This window comes from Cottoperca gobio, chromosome 1 (assembly GCF_900634415.1).
Source record: "Cottoperca gobio chromosome 1, fCotGob3.1, whole genome shotgun sequence".
Classification (NCBI taxonomy): Eukaryota; Metazoa; Chordata; class Actinopteri; order Perciformes; family Bovichtidae; genus Cottoperca; species Cottoperca gobio.
The window spans coordinates 19,847,549-19,875,410 of record NC_041355.1 but is presented as its reverse complement, the minus strand read 5'-3'; the positions used below and the strand labels follow the sequence as shown (position 1 = coordinate 19,875,410).

Here is a 27,862-nt window from a genome sequence, read left to right as displayed (position 1 = left end):
GAGAAGTGCTTTTATTTTCAACCCCGCGTAATGAAATCTGGATGGCCTTTTTTATTCTCCCTGGCATGATCGTCTCGCTGAGGTAGAGTTTAATGGAGCAGAGATGATCAGAGGCTTCTGGAAGCTTGCAGGAGGCAGGGAGGTGGATATCATGTCTTCCTTATGTGGCGAGATAAGAAATAAGAGTGTGTGGTGGAGTAAAAAGCTCAGGGTTGCAATATGGACAGAGCAGAAGGCATGGCTTTCAGAGACGCATTGAATCCAGGAAATAACATTAGACTCACTAAGAGACTCTGTTCTACAAATGGCAAAACACAAATGAAATATGTCATGGTAAAATAATACATGCACTTAATCAGTTGAGCAAATGAGGTTATAAACAGGAAATGTAATACAGCTTCGACTGTAGAATATGCTTTTTACTGTCACTGCTAAAAGCTGCGCTCCCCAAATCTTTTTCTTAGTTTCTGAGAACAAAAACTCAGGAGTATTGCGTGTATCACAAAATTGTAAGGTCATAAAACGTAGAGCTCATTAAAAAAAAAAATCAATACATCTTTCCCATCATTAGTGCCTTGCCAGGCAATATTTAGCCATTTGTTTTATTTCACTCTACTTACCTTTTTCTGTTCGTCAATGTAGTTTAATGTAGAAAATAATATTTCAGGAAGAGATTCTAATGAGTTTGTTTACATTTTTTCATTAAAATTATTGTTTGGTAAAATACTCCACTGGATCAATGAAAAAGGAGAACATGGTGGTTTTAATTGGGCTGTCCTCGATGTGACTGTTGTAGGTAAAGAACAGTGAAATAGTAATAGTAAGGATAAAAAAATATAATATAAATATACAAAAGATGTCTAAATTAAGTGTTTCAATCATTCGCAATGGAAATGGGTGCTGTCGTGTTCTTTGATTTGGCGACGGAGTTTCTACCTCAAATCAATCCAGTAAACTTATTAATGTGATATGACCGCATAGAAGATATACCCAGCTGAGGACAATTCAGCATCACCGATACACAGACTGCAATGAAGCAGGTATTGTGTCCTCTAAAGTTTCTAACATTTTGCCTAACTCTCTTCCGTGGGGCGTTGTCCTCTCCCATTGGTTGACCCCCTGTTGGCGCGCAAGCGTGTCCACGCCTCCTGGCGCAGATGTCTTCCTTGGGATTCTTCAGTCGCCCCCTTGAGGAACTCCCCACCTCTAGCAGATGTTTACACTAATATTTCTTGACCTAAGGAGTGAATACATTCAGTACACAATACTTATTTTCAGTAGTACACAAATACATAGTTAACTATTACAAATTGTAGTAAAATAAATGCATATTTATACATTCAGGTGTTAATTATATCACAGTGCTGTAACTCCAAGAGTTAAGCAGATTGGCCATTAATTGTATAGGGATTAGGCCTGTCTCTGGCTCCTCCTGTCCACATGTAAAAGTATCCTTGAGCTACACAATGAACCCCAAATAAAAAGAATACTTGGCAGATGATTGGATGAACCATCTGTCATTCAAACTCTCGGGAGAACAGTGAAAAACATATTTTCCATAGAGAAAAGCCTCCAGTGCTGTTCTCTGCTCTTCTTTCAAGGAGTAATTAGTTCTGATATGACTATACAGATGCTTGTGCAGCATCAATGCTAACGTCTTTAGGAGCCGCTGAGCAGTTGCCTCACCTTGTGCTGTCACACACACCTAAACCACGCCCAAACTGCCAGTAGCTCCTCACAGGATGCTGATTGGTCTGGACACAAACCAAGCCCCCGGAAGAGCGCAGGGCTTTGATGTAGTGGACAAACCATGGACACGTTACAACTTCCGAGTCCTTCACATGATGCCATTGGGCCCTAAAATACTTTTTCTCACAGACTTACATTGGAGAAGAGACGTCTGTAAATCAACAGCTAATTATTTGTTTCGGTGAATCAACCTGCCAGCACGAACACTTAAAGAGGTCTTATTAAAATCATTAGGTCCTTAAAGCTATCAAATGCAACAATAGCCGAGTGCAGAGTCATTTTCCTTCCTCTATTCATGTTAATGAGCCCGAGACCGGAAACTCTAGTGCACTTGCTCTTCGTGCCCCATGGATGCGGATTCAATCTCATTCGTCAAGTTGTTTGGCTTCATCTGCCACCGAGCAACTTTCTTAGGAATTGACGCCTCCAACACTGTATCCTCTTCTCTTTATTTATTCATGACTCACAAACACATTACTTGATACTTGATTGTAAGATTTTCGTGTGATTCCAACTGCCGTCCAAGGTCACAAAACACCATATTCATGTGATGAATGGTCTTTTATTACTTCAATGGTGGCTTAATTGCAGCCATTGAATTGAAGTCCTTCCCTCAGAGCAATCTTTTGTATCATGTTCTTTCATCCAGCAATTTTGAAAATAACAGAAGCAATCAAAACATAAGCAAAGTGTAAATTCAAACCAAGAAAAACTGAAGACTTTTACACATTATATCAACACATCCTGTTGTGTCTACATTAAATCCCATGCCAAAAGAAGAAATGTTGTTTTTGAAAGAAGGATTTTCAGCTTAAAGCACACACACAAATACATGCAGGTGGATCAGCACATACACACACCTACACAAACACATCTGTTCATTTGTCTGATTAAGGAAACCAATAATTTGATTGACTCTGCCCACGTAGATCTATTATAGCTCCCCAGTGTGAGTGTGCTGTTGTGTAGCTTTGTGTGCCTACATAGAGATGGTTTACGGCAGCAGCAGGTACTATATTTTACACTGGAGCCAATACATACACACAGAAACACACACATGCTGGTCTTGCAAGAAACATTTCCTCTGGGACAGTAAATTTCATACGGTCCGGTGCATAGAGTCCAAAAATGGGTTAACTCATGCTCACTATAACTGCGATTCATCGGGGACACCAATTTCCACCCCAAATTATATATGAAACGTCCAGATTAGTAGTTTAAAGTCCTGCAATGTGGCCCCATATGTGGTTTATGATAATCTTCACAGGCACACATGCAAACCACTGAGCTCCACAGGTCTCAGTGTGAGGAGATTGCAGGTCAGGGATTGTTAACTGATGTATAAATCCAAAATAAATGCGGCAGCTCACCAGTCTGGTAACACTTTGACTGTTACAGCTTGTGAAAGCGAGGGTACGCCTTGTATCTGAAATTCATACACACTCGAGCCACAAACGAGAGGAATACTTAAACAGGCTCAAATCTCTGTTAGTACATCATAAGTGCCGTCTTAGAGCATCGTCCTCATTACTGTCTGCTGGATATATTTTATTCAGCGCTGTGGTAGTAGGGGAGTGTAATTACCAAATGTACTGTCAATACTTGGGATGTTTTAGCATGGTTTGGATATCTGAAATGAACTGAAAAGCCAAAATTAAAACCCGGCTGCCAAGGAAAGTGCATCAGTGCTGTGTTCCCAACGTGGAATATCTGAAAGGATAAGTCTTTTGAATATTCAAAGTTGTTCAGAAGAGTCGGGCATTCATTTTTCGACTTGAATTTATTTCCCGGCGTTGCTTCTGTGCTGGTGTCCTTTCTGGTCATCTTCAGACAGCAGGCCGAACATACAAACACACACACACATCACATACACACACATGCAGGCTGACACGCACAGCGATCAAATTTTGTGTGTTGCTGAGAGTGGGTTATCCTGTGGGACAAGCTGACTTAAGCCATCATGCTTAGCTGGCGATATCTAGTGGAGCCACAACGACACAGGGAACACTCAGAAAGTATAATACTGCAGGGTCATCAGGGAGCAGCCTATTGCTGCACTGGCACAACTTAACATCAGCTGTTTCTCTCTCCACTAGTTTTCACTTCTTCTCTAGTCCGGAATAAGAATTGTGTCAAAAATCAATTTCAATTTCTTACAGTCAGCTTGAATGCTGCGGTCAGTTGATTTGTGGTTCCACGCTGGTAACAGCCGTCAGTGAAGCTTTTAAATTACTGCACAACACTCAGGTGGAGGCGCACAAACACACACTAAATCCACACTGAAGGCTGGTATCTGGCGCACAGCCTGTCCCATGTTCTAAGCTATTTGGGCGTGTAGCGTGAAAAAGGACATATAATTGGGTTTATCACTGGCGTATTTTTAGTTCCCATTTCTCCACACGCAATTTACAAGAGACTGAAAAAGGGGCGGAGAGAGTAAGAGAGTGGAAGAGCAGATATAGAGAGAGGAGGAGGGGAAGGAGAGGAATGGAGGTTAATAAAGGCAAGATAAAGAAAGAATGGGCCACATAGATGGAGCCTGGCACGTGTCCAGGTTTGGTGGAGTGTGTGTGAAGGAGCAGTAGTGTTTTCCGCCCTAAGGATCCAGTGCGGGTAGACGGAGCAGAACAAGCCCTTTGGATGACTGCAGGGGTTCCTGAAAAAACCCTGCTTATTTGGGAGAGCAACCTTAGGAAACTTTAGCAATGTAGGGAGCAGGATTATCCACCACGATGCAGACCTCTGTTAACACAGGCAAACATCGCAGAGCATAAGAATATACATCTGATGGTTCTCGTGGGGTTTGAGGCCTCACGTCATGTTGATAAGGGAGATGTGGAAACAGTTTGATGCGAATGCTAGTGATTATTTACATGGCAAAAATTCCATTAGGGGAGGTCAGGAGGAGAAAAAGAAAATACAAGTATTATTTGACAATAGCATCACTCTTGGCAAGAAGGCTAAAATGCATATCTCTTCAACTATTCCTTTAAAGCAACTGAAACAATGTGTTTCAGTTGTTCTTGGAAATGAAAACTAATCTTATGATATAAATATTTGTGCTTGCTAAATGACCAGAGTTTGAGTCTACAGTACACCAATCACATTTTTCACCACGCTTTTTTTAATGTCTATCCACGACCCCTTCAGGTAATATGTGTGCTTTATTTTCCACAGAGCTAATCATTAGGATTTGAGAGCATTTTGCATGACAGCATGCTGGATATTCACAGGGAGCTATGGTCAATGAAAAAGTGTTAAATGAACACCACAGCTGCTGTACCTGAACAAATGGACAAAAGGCCCAGTGAGTACACGTGTGTGTGTGTGTGTGTGTGTGTGTGTGTGTGTGTGTGTGTGTGTGTGTGTGTGTGTGTGTGTGTGTGTGTGTGTGTGTGTGTGTGTGTGTGTGTGTGTGTGTGTGTGTGTGTGTGTGTGTGTGTGTGTGTGTGTGTGTGTGTGTGTGTGTGTGTGTGTGTGTGTGTGTGTGTGTGTGTGTGTGTTGGACAAAAGGTGCTGATCTGAAAAGCTGGGTTCACTTAAATTAAGGCTGCAGCAGAGATCAGATGGGTGAGGGTGAGGGGGTGGCTGCAGAGGTTGCTGTAGCAAGAACGGGAGAGATGGAAAGAGAACAGTTAAAAAGCAGTGACCTGGAAAAGTGCTGCTCTGTGAGAAACAGAGGCATCATTCAGAAATCAGAGTCACAGTAGGAAGAGAAAGGAAAGCCGTTTCAACCGTTTAATCCATTACTTTCAGTTAAAGGTTCAATGTGTAATTCTGAGCCACCTGCTCCAAAGAATTAGGGGGCATCGTGTCACCTTTAAACTGGGTCCATACAAACTCTAATGTTTATATTTTAGTTGTAGGAGTTTGGCATATTTATTGTATTCTAATTCTGACATAACGTCAACACTGTTACCTCTTTACATTCTGTTGATGATGTAAAGGCCCTGTCACACATATCCGTATGATAGAAACGTATGCTGGTGTATACGAAATATCGGCAATACGTTGATATAAATGAAGGGTAAGTTGTGATCGTTTGAAGGACGCAGACGATACGCCGAACACGCCAGACATACGGCCCTGTCACACAGTTCCGTATGGCAGAAACATGCCAGCGTATATGAAAAGTAGCTCAAAATTTGTCAGAGTCCAAATACGTCCAACTTTTCCACAACGGTGTTGTAGCTGACGCATACATAACGTATACATAACTAATTATTATTATACGTATGTTAAACATTGATAGCGTATCACTTACCTATTTAAAACGTATCAAAACGCTAGCTGAACGCTTGCTGTACTGTAGAAACACATTTAATAAGTTACTTCCGTCGTCAGGCATAATCTTAACATAGGTTACGAATAGGTTATCCACTCGTTATCAATAAATTGGCTGTAGGGTTCACCGTCAGCCGACGTAGCCTATATCTAACGTACCTCTAACATAGTCCCGTAGGTAGTCACGTAGGTAGTCACGTAGGTGTTCACGTACTGTATTTACGTAGGTAAGTATTCACGTACTATATTTACGTAGGTAAGTATTCACGTACGTATTCCGTATTCACGTATGTCTAATGCAGGGGTCACCAACCTTTTTGATACTGAGAGCTACTTCAAGGGTGCTGAATAATACGAAGGGCTACTTGTTTGATACAAACTTCCTGAATAACATAGTTGCACGGTTCACCTTTAATGATAATATTATCATTAATAATAATAATCATAATAAATATTAATATATGTGAAGAGACTGTCTGAACACATGTTAATGTTAATTATTCCTCACAATGATTATTAACAATGATTTACCATGGTAGGAAACAGATATATTTAAACAAGCAACATTATTTATTTACTGTTCTCAATCTATTATCACATCTCTGATATTTTTGTAAATATCTTATTGACAGTTTTGTATGAATGAGCACATTTGTAGCATTTGGTTCAAAATCACACCGGTGATATTTTAATACAAAGTATCACTTCTGTAACATTTTATAGGAACTCATTAACTGTCACATCTTCAAATCATTTCCTTTTTGTACAAACACTAACTTTGTAACATCGAGAGAGTGGCGATAACATCAGAACCTTTCTTCTCTCTTAGAACAGTGTTTTCAACACACATCATTGCACCTTTCAAGACCTCTCCGTCCAAAAAGGAAAATAGTTAGTTTTCTTTCGCTTTTCTGCCATGTTTAGCGTAAAAAACGCACCTAGCGCCCATCGTAGCTGCTCCCGCTAGCTTGTCTCAGCGAAAAGGGAAATGGAGATTTGGCTTGCGCAGGGTCAGAGTTCATATACATAAAACATTTTTGTTTTTTAAATTCTATATTCAATATTGTCATTTTAAAATAAAGAAGTGTTATTGATATAAAAAAAACAGCAAAACAAAAACGTCGGGTACGTCCGGTAATTTTGAACATGCTCAAAACATCAACGTTCAACAACGCACCCCAGCGTAACACAGTGAGCTCTTAACGAATACTACTTATACCTTACCTTATATCAACGTACACCAGCGTGTTGCCGATATTTTGTATACAACCATATTTTTGTATACGTTATGCATTCGTTGGGCATTCGTCTGATACATTTTGTATAAGTAAGTGATACTCTATCAATAGGTTAGACATGCGTATCTGTATACGTTCACTTTTCCGATCTGATCCGATGAAAAGTTGGACGTATTTGGACTCTGACAAATTTTCATATACCAAGCATATGTTTCTGTCATACAGATATGTGTGACAGGGCCTTTAGTTAATTGTTTTAATGTTTGAAGTTTAAATTCTGGCACATCTTACACATTGATCCTTTAACTATTTCACCCATTCATCCATTACTTTTAGTTAACTATTTCAACTGTGAACTATTGCAGCGTGACACCATATTTTACAAATATATAATAGATAATTATTTGAATTGTATAACGAATGCACCTGCAAGCCTTGTTTCTAAAAAAACCAGAATGAGAGTCAAGCAACAACAGGCAATATCTTATATGAAGTACACATACAATTTTAACACATTTGTTTATGAAATATCTGGTTTTGCATATTTGTTCCTTGTTATTTGTTAAGTGTCATGTGCTTGTTATCCTGCAGATTATACTTTTTTTTTCTTTGTCAGATTCATGTTTGAAATAACATAAGCAAATTCAAGGGCCTGATGTAAGTTTCACAGAACAATATAATACTGCAGTATGACAGCTGGCCTTTTTCTGTCATCTTCTGCCTTTCCTCCAGACAAACCATCTGTCACCTTTATGCTCCAGTCGACCTCATATTGATAGGGTGGGACACCTGGTAAATATCACACACACACACACACACACACACACACACACACACACACACACACACACACACACACAGGGGGCACAGTAAATATGCATTACGTCGATAGCTGTCCACCGCCGCAGAGGCTCATAGTATTTTGCTGATGTGCTGACTTCAGGAATCAGCGCCTCACTTTTGCTGAGATAAAGGAATTGGGCCATTTAAATCTTATCATAGTCTATTATGTGAGTACGTGTTCATTCAGTAGAAGTACATAAAAAGTAACTGTGTGCTCTGTCTTCAGAGGCTGCTGACAGTTGGAAGGTGATGTTATTTCCCCCTGATATTACCTTTTAGTTTCCAGATGGAGTTTGCAAATTTGGGCACATGCACTCGCAAACAGACGGACACACACACACACACACACACACACACACACACACACACACACACACACACACACACACATGCCTCCGATGGAACAACAGCACATTAGTGCTGTTGAGCACATTTCCTCTTCTGTCAGACTGAGGAAGGAGGCTTTCTCGTACACACACAGAGACACACGATAACAAGAATGTCCATTAACAGTCTGTGACCCTGCATGTGGATTCAACCTTTTTTCCACTTCAGCTAGATCCACTAACCAGAGTGAAGACTCGAACGTTTTTTTTTATTTCAAGTGTGTGAGTGTGTGTGTATGTGTGTGTGTGTGTGTGCGCAGCTTTGCGTTTTGAGGGAAACATATTTTCTTCCGGATTACGTTTGTTACTGACATGCCACAAATAGGTTTCCAATCAAACCCGGTCTCCTACAAAATGACTGTCTCATACAGTTTATCTGCATCGTCAGCGACGCTTCAAGGGAAATGTGTTTCCTGTTAGGTTTAGAAAAAAAATCATGGGTTTGGCTTAAAATGTGTTATGTTATTTAAGTTACGGGTCACCGGTCTCCTGGGTGAAAGTCCTTTGTTTGGTTTACCCACAAATCCATTATGTTATTATATATTGTCACTGTGGCTCATTTTATATCACCAATAAGCTCTACGTGAATCTGGACAAGATTTGGTTATCGGAAGCGTTCCAGTTTCCATTTGTACTTTGTGTAGTATTGACCCATCACGTTTGAGCAGGCATTGGTTGCGTGCAGGTGAACAGTCCGTGTGCAGAGTAAAAGAGGCAGCACAAACAGCCCGAAATGCCATCTCCGAACGCGTCGGCTATCATTTGATTTTAGCTGCATGCGTCGTAAACGTCATCTCTCATCTCCAATCCATTCTCGCGTCTCAGACCGTAAACAATGACCAGCATACGAAGGAGGAAGTCGTGGCCCTGATATCCGTTACCTGCACTGGAGCCTCTGAAATATTCTCAGTTGCCCCCAGAGGCTAAATCTTCGTCATACCGCTCGCCGATGGGTTCCGATATTTCTCACCCATAGCACAGACGAACATTAATCAAATTTTAAACAGGACTAGTGCATGTTGTGTGAAATACATTTCAGAGCAACACTTACACATACGGTACATTCATAAGACCTCAAACACGCAAAACACACACAACTGCTTGTCTTCCGATGCTGTTTGATCAACACTTGATGAAAACTAGTTCAATATGTCTTTGAGGTCATCCAGATAAAGCACATGTCACAAATGACACATTAGTGTTGTTATACCAACTTTTGAAAAGTATAAAAATACTTGTATCACTTTCTGTCAACCCTGTCTTCCCCTTTTCTGAGAGATTGAACACCTCCTTTTATCCCGTACTGTCAGGACTCCGCAGAGTCTTTTAACAGTGTCAGTTATCCCATCCACAAAAGCAATCAAATGATATCTCTTCCACTAATAGTTTCTCCCTTCCTCTCTCTTACTGAGAGAGTGGTTCAACTATATTTACCCTTAAGTGCAGAACTCCTGCTGTCAGTGTTCAGCTCAGAGTAAGTCTGACCAGACAGCTGAATTGTATTCTATACATAGACCTGCATTCGGGTGAAACGTGAGCACAAAGTCTAAAAGATTCTGAGCTTGTAAAATGATGCTCGGACCTATTTTCACCAGGGTTTGTGTTTGTAAATCACCTTTTGTAAGCCTGTAGAAATATGTGTGTGGGTAAAATATAAAACCAGAGACTTGTAGGCATTTGACATTAAGTATATTTATTTGAAACCATTCATAATTGTCTCCTTTTCCTGTGATGACAGAATTAATGTGAAGTATTTTAATGTTATAAAGTTTCTCATAATGTTGGTGAATCGTGTTGCACATAGTGTTCATTGCTTAAAGCATAAGACTGACATTATTCTCTTTTTATTGTCAACAAATCACATAAAAGACCAAAAACAACAATGCATCATTCATCTCTCAATACGTTCTGACTTCCCCCATCTGTGGAACCCCGCCACAAGCACATTTGCTCGTACTGAAGTTGTGAATTTCTAAAAACAACGAATATATAGTTTCAACTTCTAAAACAGCCCAGTGATATTCTGACAGAGCGTGGCACTGTAGATTTTAGCAGACCTTACTCAAAAAGGAGTACTGGTGGATTTGTTGGGGACTATTTTCAGCCGTGGATTGATACACATTTGGAGCACCGTGAATATTTACAGTAGCAGGACGTTGTATGTGGGATTTAATCAAAATGAAGTGTCGCTGCTCATGGTAATAAAGGAACATGTTTGGAACTTTAATCAGTCAGTAGAGTAATAAGAGGAGTTTATCAACATTACAGTCATATAGTGCAGAGATAAAAATTCATGACTATAACCTTAACTCAGACCAACTTTAAGGACCATACCGGTGTTTTTTCATGTATAGCCAAATAACTACTGTCTGTTTACCCCATCCTAATTATTTTTTACTAACTAGTATGCAAGTTTTCCAGCCCTAATCGTTCAATGATAGCACAAATCTGAGGGTGCGTTTACAGATGCAATCACCTAGACTCTCCCCTCCCAGCCAAAGGCCAGCCGCTGGGACTCATCCCCCCCCCTCCTGTTTCCTGACAGGGTGTGTCTAGATTCCACTGTAAACAGGACCATTCATTCAATTGTAGGGTGTCACCATGAGATGAACTTCCTTCACAAAAACACATAAACCAACTGAAGTGCACCAAAGAATCATGTTTCCATTTTGTCTGTATGTGATGTCATGGAGCTATAAAGTCACCAAAATAATTTTCAGAGACCATTCAATACAACTTTCAAGAGATTCATGTCTGATAATTATTTGTGCTTCTTGTTGAGTTTTTTAACATCATTTTTTATGAATGCAATGCTTTGTGGCAGCTGAGTGGCAAAACTCTCTTCACCTTCACTTCAGCACATGGATGGAAAGATTCACAGATAATTTTACCACAAATTAAACTCCAAACTCCACCATTTCAGCTATGTTGTATGTTGTGTAAGTTTCAAGTCTCTGCAAATTGATTTTGATAACGTACTAAAATGAACTGAAACCAATGAGTCTCTGGAAGGTAGGAACAACGCATTTAAATATTACACTTGCACCAATTGGGATGGTTTTCAGTAATGCACGATGTAAACACACAGGATTTACTGGACTGTGCACAACTACTGGTATGGTCCTTTAAGCAAAGAGACAAGATGTGACTGAGGGAACAGCTCTGGCCAAACACATAAAATACAGAGCTTTTTATTCAACATGTAATAGAATACAGTCAGTGTCATATTCATTCTTAATACTGTATGTAGCCCGGCACTGCTACAAGTGTGATGATATATGGCATGTAAAGGAGGGAGAATGAATAACTAAGCAAGTGAGAGAAAGACAGAAAGAGAAAGCAAGAGGAGAATACACATTATTCAAAATAAGACATTAGCGATTACAACAATGCTTTAGGGGAGGATGGTGGATATGAGGCACAAGGCTCTGAAGCAGAACATGGAAAGGACAGAGCGAGAGAGATGATGCATTATTATTTTCATGAAAAGAAAGGGTGAATAAGACAAATGTTCCTTGCGTTGTTACAATAAAGCTTGGTTTTAGAAAGGAGAAATTATGGTTCATTGTACTGTGCTAATGATTGGTTTAATGTCTGATTTTTTACATCAACAGTGCTGCAGAGGACAACAGACCTCGTGGTCTTATAGGAGCTGTAATGTGTAATGAACCTTTGTGAGTCTGTAAAGAGGTCCAACTGTTCCATCAGCAGCACAGCCAGTCCAAAATGAAACAAAGACAACAACATAACATCATTTTTCACCTGCTTTGTGGTTATTGTCTACACTGGGAAAAATAAGAGCTTAGTAAAATAGACTGCATTTGTCTTGTAGTGTCAAAAACTGCACGGGCAATATATCGGTTAAACTACATCTGGTTAGAAGAATGTTTTACTACAAAAAAAGTATATCAGGATTGCTATGCTTGTGTTGATGGCGGAGCTTCGATCAAGGAAAAATCCATCCGAAGTAGAAGCCATGCAGTAAAAAATAATAAGTGTCCAAGTATGATTCTGTTTGTTTGAGGTCCACTGTTGCAAACACAACCAATGTATATGGCTGCCTTGATTAGGCTGGTTATGTATCGGATCCAACCAGAAAAGACAAATCAGAGCCAGACCTGGTGCAGTTTCTCAGTTATAGTTATAGTTATAGTTCATGTCCAGAAATCCTAGAAATCTCCATACCTATGGAAAGAAAAACACAAAATTGTAAATAGTAAATAGAAATTAAGACATAATGTAGTGTGCAAAAACAACCTTGTGCATGTATGCTGTGATTTATGTACCTGGCAGCACCCAGGAAATGTTTGAAATAAAGAAAAAGGTTTAAGTATATAATATTCCTGCGATTGTTACCCCTGCCTAGGTAGTAGGATGTTTTTAGCAAATAGCTTGAGCGAGAAAAGAAACTGAAGAAAGTCAAAGCATTAATCAACTATTTTTTATCTCATTTAGGCTGTCATGAACAGTCATTGATCATAAACTATAGTACATGATTCTACTCTGCTGTATCTCAACCAAGTGCCCGTTAATCTGCATCAACAATCAGACAACAACAGAGAAAGGTAGAAAACACGGCATTATCTCATCTGCTCGGAGCTTTAATGAACTCTGACGCAGTTTAGATCTAGTTAAGAAAGATAACACTGCTGCCTTGCAATTAAAGCTTTCCACTGTACAGCAAGGCTTTTATTGTGAAGCAGCTACAGCTTCATGTAACTGTTTTTTGCTAAATTAACTCTTCAAATATGGCATACAACTAGCAAAGCTGCTTACATGCAATTTAACTTGGCATGTCATCAGTTAAAATCAAATACAATACAAATGCTGAGCCTCTTTGTGTAGACGCTTGGGTCAAGTCATTTATCGAGCACACAGAAACAGTATGTTTATTTTATATTTGAGACAAATTAAGTGACAGCCAAGTCACGAGGTGTGTTATGATGTATTTTAATGTGTGTATGTGACTCACTCTGTGTCATCAACAGTGGGTATGTTATAGCTTTGGAACAGCGGCTGCATGAAGAGCCCCAGAGTTCCCACCAAACACACCAGGATGAAGATCCACAGGAACAGACGGTCTATCACCATGGCTACGTACTTCCAGTCTTCTATAATCTGCAACCAAATCAACAAGTTTAGATTATTACAGGTAGGTAACTTCAGGGAAACACCAAACACCGTCAGAAGAACATACGCTTGGTGACGGGTCTCTAAAGGCTTGTCTAGTGGCTATCACTCTCCCAAACAGTGTCCAATAATAGTTTAGCAACTGTACAGTAAACAGCTTCCTACCCACAGTAGTAACATAGCATTACTTCCAAGGCCACAGAGCACATCATTAACTAACTACTTAAATGTGTGGGATTATTATGTAAAATACAAAGACCTTCATATCAGTCAGCTGGAGACAATAAGGTTAGCCAGCGACAGCATTGTCAACCAACCTCAGGGAGCTAACGCCTTTAGCTTAGCATTGTGATCTGAAAGCAGTGTTTAACTATTTCTGTGTCTATGAAGCTTCTAGGACACCCAATGCATATCGGGGTATCATTTTGACTGCACTGCAGTCGATAGGAAATGAGGCAGATTGATGAAGAATTTGGCATGAGCCCTTACAGCTGCAAAACTTGTTTGTAATATTTATTAAGTTTGGGAATTTTGGGGGAAGTTTAGAAGCCCAGAGCCACATATCAGGGGTTAGAGTCCATCAGTCAGGTTGTGTTTGTGTGAGGGTTTTCTCAGTTCATCTGATATTTTTAGAAAATCATAAATAATTGACAGGTTGAAAAAATGTTACAGAAGGACAAAAGCAAATACTGAATGATTTAAGACATAGCTTGTTCTGTTTCTTCTTATCTGGCCCTTATAACATTTTCATTTATTGTACAAATCTCTTTATTCCTCCCTGTTGCATCTCTGTCATCACCCATCTCCATAATCTGCTTTTAAAGGTATTTTCTTCCCTCAGTCTTTCCAATGATACATTCTGTCTTCCTTTCTTTAATCCTATCTCTTCCTGCTCATTTATTCTTTTAACCGCAGCTTTATCTCCTCACCCTTTCATCGTCATCTTCTGTCTTCATGTGTTCAGCGATGTATTTCACTCCATCCACTGCTTCCTCTACATCTGCATCCCACTGAACAGCCAAAGGCTTCCGGAAGTCTGAAAATCCACCACTCCCATCTGGGACGTCATCCACCTTCCAGGAAAACTTGTGCGCCAAGTCCTCATTCACGTAGAAAGAGTCGCCATCTGTTCGAACCCCACCGAGTCTGATGTTGGAATACTGCCTCTTGCCTGTGACGCTCTGGGTATTGTTTTTCCCAACGGTACTCTGGTTGTTGGCGTACTTCCTGCGGAGTTTATCACGGACATTAGAAGAACCTGGACGTCTCATGAAGAGGAAGGTGGGGAGGCGGATTAAGAAGAAACGTTTGACCCAGTCAGGCATGTGGTGGGTGGATGGGGAGCGGTGATGCACATTGAGTACACAGACGGTAGTCACAATGGAGAAAGTGACTAGCACCATAGTGAACATCAAATATTTACCTTAGAGAGAGAAAAGATGAGATGCTACAATGAACAAATAAATATTGCACATGTGTACATTTTCACATTGCTGCAACATCAGAATCATGTCTCACTCGCCGATTTGTTGCTATGAGGCTCCAATCTTAACCGAAATACTGTTTTCATTTACAGAGCAATTACAAAGGTGGCTACTTGCTGTTCTTTTGATCGCTGGGATTATGCCCCTTGGGATTTTAACATTTTAATTTGCATTAACAGCAAAAATATGTCAATCAATAGCTAGATAAAATTAGAGGTAATCAGAGAATTGGGATTTATGATAGAATTGTCACGATCTGCTTGTTCTTTGGTGTCCTGTTTTATTTTGAAGTGTTCACTCCCCCTTATTATATGTCTAGTTGTACTTCCTGTGTGTTTGCCCCTCCCCCTCTGATTGTTAATGTGTTCCTCCTGTGTCCATTTACTCTGCCCTTGTGTTTTTGCCTTTCTCCCCCAGCTGTGTCTTTTGTCATAGATGTTACGTTGTGTTCTGCGCGACCCCGGATTGGTTTGTGTTTTTGTTACTATTTTTGTATTTTAGATTTTGGCTTTGTTTTAATAAAGTTTGTTTTTTGTTATTATCCTTGTCTTGTACTACATTTGGGTCCTCACCTTTACCTCTGCGTGAGAAGAATATTCTAATCAGGGACAATTAGAAATAAAGATCTGTCTTTTAAATAAGCACTTTAAAGGCCGTTTTCGATACAGGTACAGTAAATAATGACCCTGGCCACTAATTGAGAACTTGAGGTGATGTATTTTGCAGTTGCAGTTGCACTTTTTAACGCCTTGAGATTGCTTTTAGCTTTGAAAGGCGCTTGACAAATAAAATGTTTTATTATTATTATTATTATTATTATTATTATTACTTTTTACACATGCAACACAAGGACTTAATTGTAATGAACTTGGCATTAGTTAGACATTGTAGTACCTTTTGGTTACTTTGTAGTCTTCTAGCGCTATGGAAAGGTAACAAAATCAGCCAGACTTGTTCTTACCTGGGATCAGTGGCTTCCTGGATTTTTATTGTTGGTTACCTGGCAAACTGATGGTTTAAGCAAAATCTGACTGAAGGATACATTTATTATGTTTGGTTCTGGTCTTAACATCTTAAACAGTGTCTTCGATAAAGACATCAAAATGTTAATTGTGTGTTTTTGTTAATTTATCAGATCTTGACGTATTTTAAATTTGGTTTAGGTTTTTCTAATTAATTTAAGTCCCAATAATGCATGACTCATCTGTAGGTAACGGTTCACACCCCTAACTTCATACAGTTGCACATAGACACACACATAAATATGACTGACCTATGAGTGGCACTGCGAGAGAGGTGGGTGGCACTATCTTTGATATCAGAAGCAAGAACACAGTGAGCGCCAGCAGCACCGAGATGCAAAGCGTATTTTTCTCCTTGCAATCTGACGGCAGGTAGAACACCAGGATAGCCAACGACGTGATCAGCACACAAGGGATGATCAGATTAATGGTGTAAAACAGCGGCTTCCTCTTGATCACAAAATCATAGGTGATATCCAGGTAGGTGATGTCATTGGGATCCTCGTTTTTGCGCGCCGGGAGCGAGACGATGTCCCACTCTCCGCTTGGCGTGAAGTCGTCACGGCTGGCAAAGTCGCTTGTGAGAATCAGATCCAATTCTGTGTGGTCGTAGGTCCAGGAGCGGAACTTGAGGGTGCAGTTCTGCTGGTCGAAGGGGAAGTTCTGCACCTCGATAGCGCAGGCCGACTTGTAGATGGCGGGGGGAAGCCAGAAGATGTCTCCTGTATTGGAGACTACAGCGTTGCAATAGAAGGAAACCTCGTACACGCCATCAACACTGTGAGAGGTTGTGGGTGAGATGTAAGATCAGAGAGAGTATGGATTTAGAGTCTACAATTACATCAGACATAATTGAAGTTAGGTAACTCTTGAGGCAGCACTGTAGCAACCCTGTCGCCTACAAAATTACAGTATTTTAAATACTTTGAAAATGACGATATGCTATTACACAATGTGATGGATTCCACTATTGCAAAACCAGGTAAATATATTGTAAATGTGAACGTTCAATCAACATCTTCAAATAATCTGTGAAAAAATGTCCCTTTTGATCCAATTTTAAACATATTTTCACCGGTGACCATATTTAACTGAAAAAATTATCAATTACGTTTTGAGGGAAATCTATTTTCTCCCGGATAACGGTGGCAGTTTTAATCCTGGCGCTAGCGTTGTAAAATGAAACAAAACACAAACCTAAACAAACGACTTGGTAGGGTTTAGTAAAATATCATGGTTTGGCTTAAAATAAGTTTGTTATTGAAGTTACGGACGTAAATTTAGAAAGTAATAGTTGACTTTTGGTTTCACATGTGACCAACCTCCTCCATACACGAACTTCAGCGGACTTCGATTTGAAACATATTTGTGATACATCAAAAATAAAGTAATCCGCTGAAGAAGTTGACAATTCAGTTCTTCAGAGACCAGACTGCTCTGTAGACCTTTTTTCCTTCATTGCAATTATAATAATCAGACAAACCCAAGCTCTCCCCCATGACTGTCTAAAAGCAGACATTGATTAAGCTTTTACTAATCCCCTTCACCTCAGAAAAAGGCTTGGAAGAGAGAGAATGCAGAACCTTTAATTACTAAATCCCCATAGAAAAACATGCTTATTTTGGCAGCAGATTTTCTACTTACAACGGCCGATGGTAATTTTGGAAAACCTCTTAATGATATACTTTAAATCCATTAATACCATACTGTAATCCATTATTTTGAGGCCACCACACACACATATACACGTAGGCTGTAAATGTAGTTGTATTTTTCATTGCACTTGTTTTAGACCAGCATTATAGAACTGGATCTTCAAATAAATTGGTCTTCTATTTGGAGGGACAGACATGCACACACTTACTTGTTGTAGAGCACTATATCAGGAAGCCAGATGTGTTTGGACGGTATTCGTAGTTTCTTGATGCCTTCGTACTTCTCTGGTTCCCATCTCAGCCTGTAATCATTCCACTCCTGCAGAGAGTGTTTAGTGAAGGTCAAACACACCTACATATTACATGTTGAACTATGTATGTGCACTGGGCGGTTAGAAAGATTGTATTATACCTGAAACAGCCACAAGTTGGTCGTCATTATCTGCTCTCTCTCATTCTACAAGAAAACAATAGCATAATTTGCATAATATTTCACTTTACGATATAAATATAAATGCAGAGTCTGGAGGCAACGGGACAAGATGTTGGTATCGCAAGCATTCTGGTCACGTTTGTAGTCCGAGTATGGATCACATTTGAGTGGGTTTTGGTTGTGTGCAGGCCAACAGTCCGTGTGGAGAGAAAAATGCAATCTCGGAACCCATGAGTTATCGTCTCATTACGATTTAGCCTTTTGTTAGCTTTTTTGAATGATTTAATTCAGCTCCAACTGCATTCACGCGTCTCTCTATTTGGACTGTAAACAATGACGGGGTTACGAGATGTATAAATTGTAGTATTGACAGTAATTTCAGGTGTCATATATGATTTCAGGATCCTGGTTTTGTACGTGCTTCTCACTGTCTCTCTCTGTCTGCACGTTATTAAAACTGAGCCATCGTTAGTGTTATTATTAACACCTGTGCTTTTCATACGACGACAAGTCAAAACGTCGCCTGTGAGACAGGCCTTTTGTAGATTCAAGTTGTGTACACAAAGTGTTGTAAACTTGTATAATTGTCTTAATTAAGTAAGTGAAAAAACATGGTCAGGGTGTCCCGCCCTGATGGAGATGTCAATCAAACACAGCTGGTACACATCCACACAGTCGTGAGAAGAGCACTAATCAGGCTACATGAGTGAAATCACCTGTGTGGGGGACTGATGGGCCTGCAGGGGTCTTACAATGTATGATAGTATGACTTTATAAAAACAAGTAAACCAGGGATTCTGTCTTGAAAGGCTTAATGATGAAACCAAGTGTAAATGTTACTACATGTTACAAGTTTGTTATGAGCTGGGATGCACAAGAACTGCTGGAAGCTTTAAAATATAGGAATCTGAGTTATCTGGTCAGATTTACGTAACATATCAAAATAAGTTTTGGTTATATGTCTATAAACATTTTGTTGCAATCAGAATGTGAGTTTTCAAATGTAGAAATAATTAAAGTTTGTGTCAGAGGCCCAAAGCTTTTCTTACAATCTGTATGTGTGCGTGTGTACGAGCATACTTACTACACTGATGAGCTGCGACAGAGACACCTGTATGGAGATGGTGACCTGTTGGCTCTTATTGACAGCCGGTCTGATCAGTTTGTTGTAGCGCTCTGGACCCAACAGGTAGTTCACCAGCCGCTCCTCTGCATTCTCTGCCCTGCTGCCTACAGACCAATCACAACACAGAGAGTGGGAAAACGTTTTATTTTGAAAGGGCTATAAACCCCAGGATTCTTACATTATATTTGTTGGTTTTTAACATTGAAAGAACACACAGTCATACATACATTAAATAATGTTTATTTAAGTTTTTATTTTAAGTAAATACATCTATTTAATTAAAAATAATATTACTAATAATATATATATAATTAATTAATTAATTAATTACATATATAGTAATTGTTTTTGTTATAGGTGCTTGTCAGTGTATTTATCAATTTCAGCTTGATCACTTTCCAGGAAAGGCACAAAGTGTCCCATATTTCTTTGAATTTATTTGATTTCCCTCTGTCAACATAGGTTAATTTCTCCAAAGCAAAGCAGGACTCCATTAACCGTGAACACATTGCAGGTGGTGAGAAGTGAATCTATTAGACTATATAGTCACCAAGTGGGTGACAATGTTTACAGACAATCAGCTGTGCAACTACGCACATCTAGCTGATACAAGAGATACAAGCTGACACATCTAGAGATACAAGAATACAAGGGGGACACTACCAGAGTGTGCTCAGGTCCCAATCGCTGTAAGTAGGACAAACATAAGATGAGCATATGAAGAATAGGACAGTACAAGACAAATTACCATTACAGAGCCGTCCATTTCCACCTCAATCCTAGCCTAAAGTAGGCATATATTAATCCGGAGTGCTGCCTCAGGATGATCAGTGATCAGGATAGATAGCTAATATTTTAGGTAATCTCTAAAGTAGTTATACATGAGACCAAATGGACTTTACAAACAACTGGATGTTTTGGCATTCTCACATACAGTGCAGCAGAGTACCAATATTATCATGGCATCTAAAGCTGTCACATTGTATCAGCTTCAGTGCTGTGTTTGTGCTTTTAAACAAGCATGTTCCACTCTGTAATATCTACTTTCAGATCATGTCTCTAAGCATTAAGTCTTGAGTAGTTACAGCCCTTTTTGTAATCTTTATAATACCGTGAGTACCGTAAGTATTGGTCGAGGGTAGTGTGTCTCCCTTTCCTTGTGACATTGAACACAACAATGCACCACATTATGTGTGCGTGTGTGTGTTGCTGTTCCAAGCGTGATGTCCTCTCCTCTCTATCGCAGTATGTTTTCAGTCCAGTGTCACCACGATGAACAATAAACAAGTTGGCTGTAAATGAAGTAAATGTTACTAAAGGGCATTAAGGCGGAATCACGAGTTCTCTTTATGCTACGAGTGTGAGTGGGTGTGCGTCTTGCAGTCTCACGCTTTACTGCAGGGTTTTACAGCAAAAGAACAAACAAAAAGATCCAGTCATGCATCCACCGCTGTGAGAGGATCCCTGAAGCTTTGTGTTTCCTCAGCCCTAAATTATTGGTTACATAAAAAGTGATCATATGAATAAATCAGAAGCTAAATGCTCTCCTGGCTTCCACAGCCGTTGTGTCTACATAGTCAAACAAACTGACAACAGCGCAGTGTTAAATATTTGGAATGCTTCACCTCCTCTGTGCCGCATGAATTGTCTGTTGTTGTAAGATCACATGCAGGGAAGGCTCAGTGATCATGGATGTTCGTTCTTTTACAATAGCACCCTGCTGTTTTGAGATTTCATGTCATCGTGAACGCCAACAAGTTTTTAGCTATTCGAAAGCAAGAGAGGCAAGTTAATGGAACTTCTGTCTAAAGTTTATCTTAACTTCCGAGGACAAATGATTTGCCATCAAGTTAAAACATGAACGGTCTATTCGTAAACAAGGAAGATGATGGTTAAACTGAAGGTTAACCTAGAAGTTAGAGGCTTTAATTACATTTAGATTTTTCCTAAGGATGCCTTAATTCGGCCCTATGGCTTGTATTTAGCACATAGATATGTGTGTTAAGGCTTACAAAACATTCTGTAATTACGTAGTATATACAGGATATCCATAAAATGCTTACTGGGTATCTACACTGGACAAATATGTAACTACTGGGAAAGAAAAAAAGGGGTTAGGGAATAAATTAACCACCTTTCATGTGGATGGTTGATCAGTGTTGATGGTAAATGTTGTTGATTGAAGCAATGAAATTGCTTTATTGACCGAGAAAAGTTGTGTTCACAGCTGCGAAATCAGTTGTTCTTCCTGCATCCAGCGCCCTCATTTCTCACAGCTTGGATTTCTAGTCTCAACCTGCGGGTAGCCATGGGACGATCGTGCTCTAGACGACACTCAAAAACAGAACTTCCTAAACCTGTTGTAAGTTACATTGTGTATATAAATCTTCTTCTTTTTTTTAACAGAACTTCCTTGTTCTATTCACTTGTATTTCAAACTAGCTACGTTTCCAACAGCAAAAATAGCATCTCAAAAATATGAGTGCACAGGCTGTTATGGACGAGGCTACACTTTATAGTATTTTTGCTGAGTCGGATATTCAGCCGTATTTATTTGAGACAGAGTATATGGCCGAAGAAATGCAGCGGAGAGAGGCCGAGGCTGCTGCTGCATTAGCCGTACATGTGGATTTTCCCGACAGGGACCCTCCTGGCGCCAGAAGCTTGCGCGTAATGCATTCTGGTAAATAATGGCCGTGATAACAACTGATAACGGCCATTTAATGGGCTGATAACATTCAAAATGGCTGGTCTGAAGAAAGATAGACGACTCCAATGCAACTCGATCGTCTTTAGTTCGCGTCGAGATTCAGGTCTGTTATGCTAGTAGAAGCTAATGTAGCATCGAGCTGCTAGCCTCAAGCAGATATGAGGAGCTACAGAGGTCACTAAGATCACTTCTTTCTTACTCCACACCTTCAGATCTTTGTCCTTTTTTTTCAAACTCGCAGTCTTCAGACCCAACCGACGCTGACTCAGGTGACATATCTTAAAATAGTTAATCCGTTTTCACGACGCTCCCTCTGGGGCCACAAAGGCTTTATACAACTTCCCAAGACCTGTAAACAGACTTTGATGTACAACATTGATAGAGTTGTTTATTTTATTACAATGGGTTTTATTTATTTTTGTATCTCTATGTTTTACGACAGCTTCAGTTAAAGCACAGATCCTGTGACTGAGGAATGGTGGCTAACGTTATTGCATAGTACACGGCCTGGTCCAGTCTTCAGGCCTTCCAGGAAATGCAAACACTCACATCAACATGGGGGAAGACGCAGTAAAGTGCTATGCACCTTCTTGGTGTATTACATCATTTAAATAATTCAAACCTCGATTTCAGGGTATCTTTGCCCTGATGGAAGTTACAGAATAATGCTCAACTGTGTTGCTTGTCATATCTGATCTTTCTCAGAGTCCACTTGTTTTTGTAGACCAGATATAAACATCGATGGCTCTGATTTTTGTTTCTGTCTCGTTAATGTTGTCTTATTGTAGCTAAGGCTTAAGACAAGCCTATCAGCTAATACAATTTCATAGGGAAAGGATGCAAAAGTCCAAACTCCATGGAAGAAAACCTGAATCAAGGTCAGGTTAAGAAAAGGAAGCTCTTCTTTTAGGACAGCGGTGGAGACATCCAAGTGTTCTGCTTTCTTGGTGGTAGGTATAAAATAGCCTCCTGTAAATTATTCAAAGAGCCCATCTGCTTCTACTTACAAGTATTTTTAAAGTATGAAGACTACTCACTGTTTTTTAAGACCCTGTCTCTGAGGCAAAACTTGAGTGTTTTGATACAAAAGCTCAACTTTGTCAACAAAGATGTACGACATCCTCCCCTTTTGGGGTCCTCTGAGTATCCCAAAAGCTCTACACCAACAATGTAAAGCAGATGTCACAGGATACAAATACAGGTAAGACAGGTTGTGTAAGATCATTGCCATAATGCTTTTTAGGCGACATGAACTAAACACATGCACACATTGGAACCTAATTATGTTGTGTTGCTATTAACAGACACAATATGAAAAAAATAGAAACAAGAAGCACAGTGCATAGCGAAGCTACATTCAGGGGCGTAGCTTTTATGAAGGACACCGAGGTCATGTGCTTGATGTTCTTTTTGGAAAATAAGGATTTTGGCAGTACAAGGGGTTCTAAAAATAAACATAAAAAACACACGATGGGTTCTTTGTTGCTGATTGTGATATCCTTGTTTATTTCGAATTTGAAAAAGTGAAATATAATTTCAATAAAATAATTGGATTTTATGACATTGCTGGCAGGTGGAGAACAGTTTGAATAGTATACTACAAATGTGAAATGTATAATTAAATGTAAAAATGTATTAAAAAGAGATACGTTCACCGTCTTTCTTGCAAACTACAGTTTTGTGTCTTTCTGTTTATTAAAGAATATAACGAATATTACAAAACATGTTTGAAGCATACAGTAAGCTACTTTGAACCCTCACCTGATTATTTTAAGTAACTTTAATTACAACAGTTTGTTAAATCTGTGGAAGATTTCTCACAGAAAGATTTGCAGTAATGAAACACAGACAATAAAGAAGCATTTGGAATATAGCTCAGCATTTGATTAAGAGTCAATATGTAATTAGTGCCACCTTAAATACGATTATCTACAGAACGTTCCTCTTCTGCAGCTCACTGAGACCTAATTAAGTCAACTTCCTACGTGTGCGTGTTCGTGCGTGTGTGTGTGTGAGAGAGAGAGAGAGAGAGAGAGAGAGAGAGAGAGAGAGAGAGAGAGAGAGAGAGAGAGAGAGAGAGAGATTATTTATTTATATCTTCATCTTTTTAAAAGATCTTTGCATGATGGCGAAGTTGTGTGTTCATCAGCACCATGGACAGCGTTTAAATGACGCACAGAAAAGGTCATGCACGTTTGAACAAAACACTGTAATCAAAACAATAGTTCACTGTAGTAATAATAATAAATAAATACAAACATTTTAAAAACAGTAGTTGTACTACGTCACCTCACCTAAGCACACATCCATACTTTGGTAAATGTAAAGAATGCAGAATAACTCACTTGTGAGAGAGAGAATGAAGAGCAGGAGGACATTGCTGGAAGTCATCTCCTTTCTGCTTGCCTAGACACACTTGCTACTTTCTTATATTGTCCTCCAACAAAAAAAGAAGAAGTGTCTCGACACAGCGGAAATATACAGTCTGTATACTCCGTCGCGGTACAGTAAGCTTACAACTCCCTTCTCTTCTCTGCACGGATTGATCTTCCTTTTGCCGGAATATTCAGCAGCGAAAAAAATATACAAAAGAAGTAACTTCTCTAATATAATAAATAGGTTATTTGTAGAAAATGTTTATTTGCCAAAGACAACATGTTGTTCCTTTATTTTATAGCCGACTATTAACGGAGCTGGGCTGCCCATTGTGCGCAGCCACAAAGCAGCCACGGTGACATTTAAAGCGATCAAAATCCAACTGTCCGACCGAGGGCTGAGGTGTTGTTGTCGTCCAGAAGAAATCCTCCTTTAACTTCTTCTTCTGTGGTGGAAAGCAGCCCCGCTCAACTGCGTGGTTCGCTCTCCTCTGATGAAGCGCAGACAAGTTCTAGAAGATATCGGCACAGTTGCAGAAAGTGCAGGGCGCGCAGACAAGACGCGTATCGTACAGTTGTTACCTCGGGGTAACTACTTGCAGTTAAAAGTCCATAAAGAGGCCAGACACGGTTTTCCATGAAACTCCGTGTTGCCCGGAGGTGAAGCCAGGAGAAGCAACGGGAGGAGGAAGAGGAGGACGTGGGGGAGGGGGGGGGGGGGGGGGGGGCGCTTCGGACCGGGGTGGTAAAGATCTACGTCACGGGATGCACTGATGTTTAGCTGCCAGTCTGCTCTGTTCAGCCAGTGGTGCTTTGATAGCCTACTTATCATCGCACGAAGTGAACCCAAACTTGGACAATACAGAGAGGAAAACACGCACGAGACCACAGCACATGACTAACCGGACATGTGCAGACCCATCTGATGGACTCCGTCTGTACAATAGGCTACCTTATTGTAAGCTGATTGTTCTGGCAGACATTTAATGTTAGCTAACCTACTAATATTGTTATAGCATGAGCAGACACACATACGAGGTGTTGCCATAATGAGAGAGGGGAGAATTGCATTTATTTCCATTGCCCTGTGTGTGTGTGTGTGTGTGTGTGTGTGTGTGTGTGTGTGTGTGTGTGTGTGTGTGTGTGTGTGTGTGTGTGTGTGTGTGTGTGTGGGGAAATTCAGAAAAGACATGAACATCATGTAGGCCTATGGCTGTTTTAAGTATGGTGTGCACAGTGTAGTGATATGAAACTTCCTTTAAGTAGAATATGTAGAAGTAGAAATAGAAAGTGCATTGTTCTATATTGTTGTTGTCGTGGTTATGGCAGAGATTTTTTTGCCAAGGACCCCTTACCACATAGATAATATACCAGCGACCCCCTTCATGTATAACCTTTGGAATAATTTGACGTAGTCTATTTTTTATTATCTGAACAAACAACACAAGACAAATGTATTATAAAAGATATAAGACATGTATTAAACATAATTTGCAGATTCTAAGTTGTGTATATAAGTACATGTATTCTGTATGTGTACATGTATATCAATTTCACTTGCTTTTGATTTACATTGTCACATTAAATTGTTGTAGTGCATTAATTGTTTTCTATGGACCCCAGGAAGAGTAGCTGTGCTGCTGGTAACAGCTAATTGGGATCATAATAAATAAATAAACCTGGTTGATCTCCTGTAATAGCATAATGCCCTGCTCAAGTGTGACTCAGCAAGATATTCCACACAGGCATCGCTCAACACTGCATCTGAAAAAATTAATAATTTCTTAAAAGATTCCTAAAGTTGAAATGATCATTTGTGTCTGATATATTTTTTCACAAACAGGTTGAATGACATAGTTAGAAATGGCATCTATTACTTCTCCCTCACTGAATCTAAGAACATGCAATGTTAATGACACTTCTGTACTACTGTCCCCTTGGATCTCAGCAAACTCCCTTTGACCTTTTAAAAATAAATTAGAGACCTATCTTTTTAATTTGATGTAACTTTACTTGTATCATTAATGTTTTGTTGTATTGTTGCCAAACTGTTGCCATTGCAATTTATTGATTATTTCATCTGATGTGGTTTTAATCAGCACTTTGCATCTTTGCATAGAAATATGCTGTACAAATAAAGTTATTATTACATCATCCACCTCAGAGCTGCTATAGAGCATATTCTGTTATGCTGCATATGTGTGTGTGCGCCTCGCCTTTATGCACATGCCAAGAGTATTTCTAACAGTTGGACCGGGTGCACATGGCTGTGATTTGCCATCACACTAAGAGGAGAGTCATGTCGCAGGCCACTCTGCAGCAGGAGTCACGAGAAGAAAGAACGACTCTGGTGTGAAAAAAATAAAGAGGAAAAGACATAAAGCCTGCACCTTTTTTAGATATTTCTGCCTGTCACTCATGAATAACCCATTGCAGAGTCTGTGGCTGACATTCGCAAGCATGGATTTCTCTTGGCCAGAGGGATTGAGAGCTTCTTTAATTTGTTTTTCTTACAATACAATATAATGCACAAGCAAGATATATAAAAACAGTTACCCTTACGGACCAAAAGAAAACACATTGTCATAATAGAATCTAAATCAGAGACACACACACATACATACACACACACACACACACACACACACACACACACACACACACACACACATACACACACACACTCACAAAATCTCCTAAAACAGAAATAATGCAGACAAGAGATTTACTCCTGTCTCATTATTGATGGTTATAGCATGTGCGTAAATCTCTCACAGTCCAGGTCATATAACTAACACATTATCCCTTTACACGGCCCAGTGGACATTTCAATCTGCCATAATGGAAGTGTGTCTCTGCTTCAGTCAAGTTAACTAGCATGAGCACGCCACAGCTTACGGCAATTCCCCACACCCTCCCTCTCTAACTCTGCTTCTCCATCACTACATCTCTCTCACACAGGCTGTTAAATAACAGTGCCAAGACTGTACCTGACACATTTATATATTTATAGTCAGGACACACTCTGTTTGGTGGGACCAATATATCAACTTGTTACACAGAGGAGGAGATACTCTGATAGAGCTCTGTGCTTGTTGGCTTTTAATCTTTATTTATCCTGATAACGTCTGCTGAGTGTGCATGTTGGAAAGATTGCTGAGCTTGCACCAAACAACCTCCCTGTCCCATTCATAAACACACTCACACTCGCTCACACCTGGGTCAGCGTGCTAATGTTAGCCAATGAACAGGATTACAGGATTGTTATTCTCTCGGAAAACAGTAATTTTCAACTCTCAAAAAAGCATCCTTAAGATCCTTTTAATACAGAGATCTACAGTAAAATAATAAGAAATCTAGCTACCCTGACTACGCAGGGAGTAAAACCCATCAACTTAATCAATACTAGTGTCAGTCTGATCCTTAA

At 39.7% G+C, this 27,862-nt stretch overlaps 1 protein-coding gene across 1 annotated transcript; it reads right to left on the bottom strand.

Annotated features, from left to right (window-relative positions):
• Positions 1-11,661: 11,661 nt before the first annotated feature.
• On the bottom strand, positions 11,662-24,721 carry chrnb5a (cholinergic receptor, nicotinic, beta 5a). The gene is made up of 8 exons (XM_029436896.1): positions 24,406-24,721; positions 19,309-19,454; positions 18,204-18,248; positions 18,001-18,110; positions 16,388-16,914; positions 14,560-15,053; positions 13,473-13,618; positions 11,662-12,685 (listed from the first exon to the last, which is right to left on the bottom strand). The coding sequence occupies exons 1-8, from the start codon at positions 24,449-24,451 to the stop codon at positions 12,670-12,672; spliced, it is 1,530 nt and encodes a 509-aa protein (XP_029292756.1). The 5' UTR covers positions 24,452-24,721; the 3' UTR covers positions 11,662-12,669.
• Positions 24,722-27,862: the final 3,141 nt, after the last annotated feature.

Coding starts and splice junctions, on each gene's coding strand:
- chrnb5a (XM_029436896.1), bottom strand. CDS start 24,451: ATGACTTCCAGCAATGTCCTCCTGCTCTTCATTCTCTCTCTCACAA. Junction 18,249..19,308: donor TGTCGCAGCTCATCAGTGTA/GTAAGTATGCTC, acceptor GTTTTCTTGTAG/AATGAGAGAGAGCAGATAAT. Junction 16,915..18,000: donor GATATAGTGCTCTACAACAA/GTAAGTGTGTGC, acceptor AACCTCTCACAG/TGTTGATGGCGTGTACGAGG.